The 2668-nt window shown below is 50.2% G+C and overlaps 1 protein-coding gene across 1 annotated transcript; it reads right to left on the bottom strand.

Annotated features, from left to right (window-relative positions):
• Nucleotides 1-340: 340 nt before the first annotated feature.
• On the bottom strand, nucleotides 341-1313 carry LOC127238480 (olfactory receptor 10A7-like). The gene is given in 2 exon segments (XM_051207097.1): nucleotides 341-1219; nucleotides 1221-1313. Coding segments are annotated over 2 exon segments (972 nt in total).
• Between the last annotated feature and the right edge of the window lie 1355 nt (nucleotides 1314-2668).

Below are 2668 nucleotides of genomic sequence, written 5' to 3' on the forward strand. Positions count from 1 at the left end.
TTTGTAGGAGATTATTTTCTTTCTGAAATTTGCTTGTTCCTTGATAGAGATAACAATTCTACTTGCATGAGAAATATGCTGTCAGCATGCTCTTTAATTCAAATCCACCTGTTATGTCAGTGGACAAACAGAATGCTACCTACACAATACATGGAGCAAGTAAAGATATGACAGTGTTCAAGGAGCCATTCAAGAATTGTGACGCCATGCTCAAAAAGCAGGACCATCCCAGCAATAGAATCTTTTAGAAAGGATTTCACTTACATGTGGAGTATAGTCCTCAAGATCACTAGGATAAAAATGCTCCCCAAGGAATTGTGAAAATGAAGTCATATACAGGTTAGGGGGTAAAGGTACCTCTTCTCTGAATGAAGACACGAACTAAGGCAGCCTTGAACTCCTTGTTCCGCAGGCTGTAGATGAGGGGGTTGAGCATAGGGGTCACCATGGTGTATGACAGGGACACCACTTGTTTGCTCTCAGGAGAGTAGCTGGCCTTGGGGCGCAAGTGGATGACCCCCACTGTGCCATAAAACAGAATTACCACGATGAGGTGGGAGGCACAGGTAGACAGGGCCTTGTGGCGCCCAGAGGCTGATGGCATGCGGAGGACAGCAATCAGAATCCTGGTATAGGACAGGAGTATGAGGGAGACAGGAACAATCATGAATACCACAGTGATCACGAAAATACTGGCCTCGAAGACTCTGGTGTCTGCACACACGAGGCTCAGCAGAGGTGGTATATCACAGAGGTAGTGCCGAATGCCCCGTGACCCACAGTATGGGAAGTTGAAGAGCCAGATGGTGAAGACAAGACCCACGGGGATTCCTGCCAGCCAGCACGTGGTGGCCAGAAGGCAGCACAGCTTCAAATTCATGATGGCCCCATAGCGCAGTGGCCTGCAAATGGCCAGGAAGCGATCCCAGGCCATGACTGTAAGGAGCATGGACTCCGCTGAGACAAAGAACAGCACCAAGAAGAGCTGCAGGGCACAGCTTGTGGGGTACATCCCGCGTCCAGGCAGCAGCAGGGTCACCAGCAGACGGGGCGCCACATCCAGTGAGAAGCAGATCTCCACCAGGGCCAGCTGACGCAGGAAGAAGTACATGGGTGCACGCAGGCCTGGGTCCAGGCTGGTGAGCGTGACGATGAGCGTGTTGCCTAGCAACGTGAGCAGGAAGACAGCCAGGAAGACCACTGCAAGCATTGGCCTCAGGGGAGGGCACGTGTGCAAAGCCCAGCAGCACGAACTCCAGCTCACCAGCGCGGCTATGATTGGTCCAGGGACCAGCTGCCCAGAACGGTGGCATGGGCCCAGGATTCGAGGGCAGTGAGCTAAGGAGCAGGGAAGAACCCTATGGAGGACCAGAGGGAGGAGAAGGTGAAGTGAAAATTGTGGCCTGTGAGCCTCATCATTTGCATTCCCTACCAGAGCTGATCAAATGGTAACTCAAGCCGAATTCTGGCCATGGACAGAGCCCTTCTAAAAATCCCCTTGAGTGTGGCATGAAGGAAAGAGACCTCTCTTTCTGACCTAGACTCTCTGTGCTTGGTGTCCTCTCTCTTCAAAAAACAACAAACAAAATCCTAGGGGCATCTCTATAAGTAGCCCTGGCTGTCTTGAACTCACTGTGTAGTCCAGGCTGTCCGGGAACTCACAGAGATCCTCCTGCCTCTGTTGTGCATCACCACGCCTGTGAGATGGTTCGTGGCTACTTCTCCATCCTTGTCCCCTTCAAACTTCGTGCTCCCTAGGCTTTGGTTAAAGAGCTTTTCCATCTACAGTCCCCGATCTTCCCTCTACCTTCATGGCATTTGTCACATAGGAAAATCAGATGCTTCCTGTATCTCAAAGCGGTGTCTTCCGGGACTGAGATTCTGGTCCATTCCTGAGCCAAGAAATTCATTTGGCAGCACCTAAGCCCCATTCTTCTAGTGAATTAGAGCATTTTAAAATATTACCATGGCACAGACCAAGGGCTAGAACTGTTTCTAACATCCCTCTGACCCCTCCCTATGTTAACAACATGTAAACAAAGAACACACCGCCTCTCTTCAGTTTCTGTCCTAAGAACAGCTCTCACTGGGTAGCCAAGGCTGGTCTGGAACTCACAAGCTAGCTCAGACTGGCCTCCATCTTATGGAGATCCCCCTGACTCAGGCTGTCAAGGTCTGGGATTGCATGTCCCAGTCACCAGCACTTGTCAGGATCCAGCACTTCCTGCCACAAAGCTGCAAAGGCACCTGTGATGCCCATACATGATGGGAATAAAAAGCCGTGTCTTGAGATCTCATTTTGACCACAGACTCAGTGCCTCCTTCAGGATGCTGGCATGACAGCTGGGATACAATCAAATACTGGGGAATGCACAACCCTAAGCAAGGAAGGGCCTCAATGTGTGATCCTTATCCTGATAAGCACTCCTCTCTCCGCCTGTGAAGGGAAAGCCATAATAAACCTGGGGCTGGGGCAATCGAGAAGAGAAAGGTTTGTCAATGAGTAAGTGCCCCGAGTGTTTCTAAGAGTGGGATAGAAGCTTGATTCCTACCATTCAGTACCTGTGAGAATGGTTTGATTTCTCTGTCCATTACCTGCAAATTCACCATCATTCTGCTATCACCAAACCAGCAGCAACAGCAGCATCACTGAACTACATGATCTTCA

The sequence above is a fragment of the Phodopus roborovskii genome, unplaced genomic scaffold, assembly GCF_943737965.1.
Source record: "Phodopus roborovskii unplaced genomic scaffold, PHOROB, whole genome shotgun sequence".
Classification (NCBI taxonomy): Eukaryota; Metazoa; Chordata; class Mammalia; order Rodentia; family Cricetidae; genus Phodopus; species Phodopus roborovskii.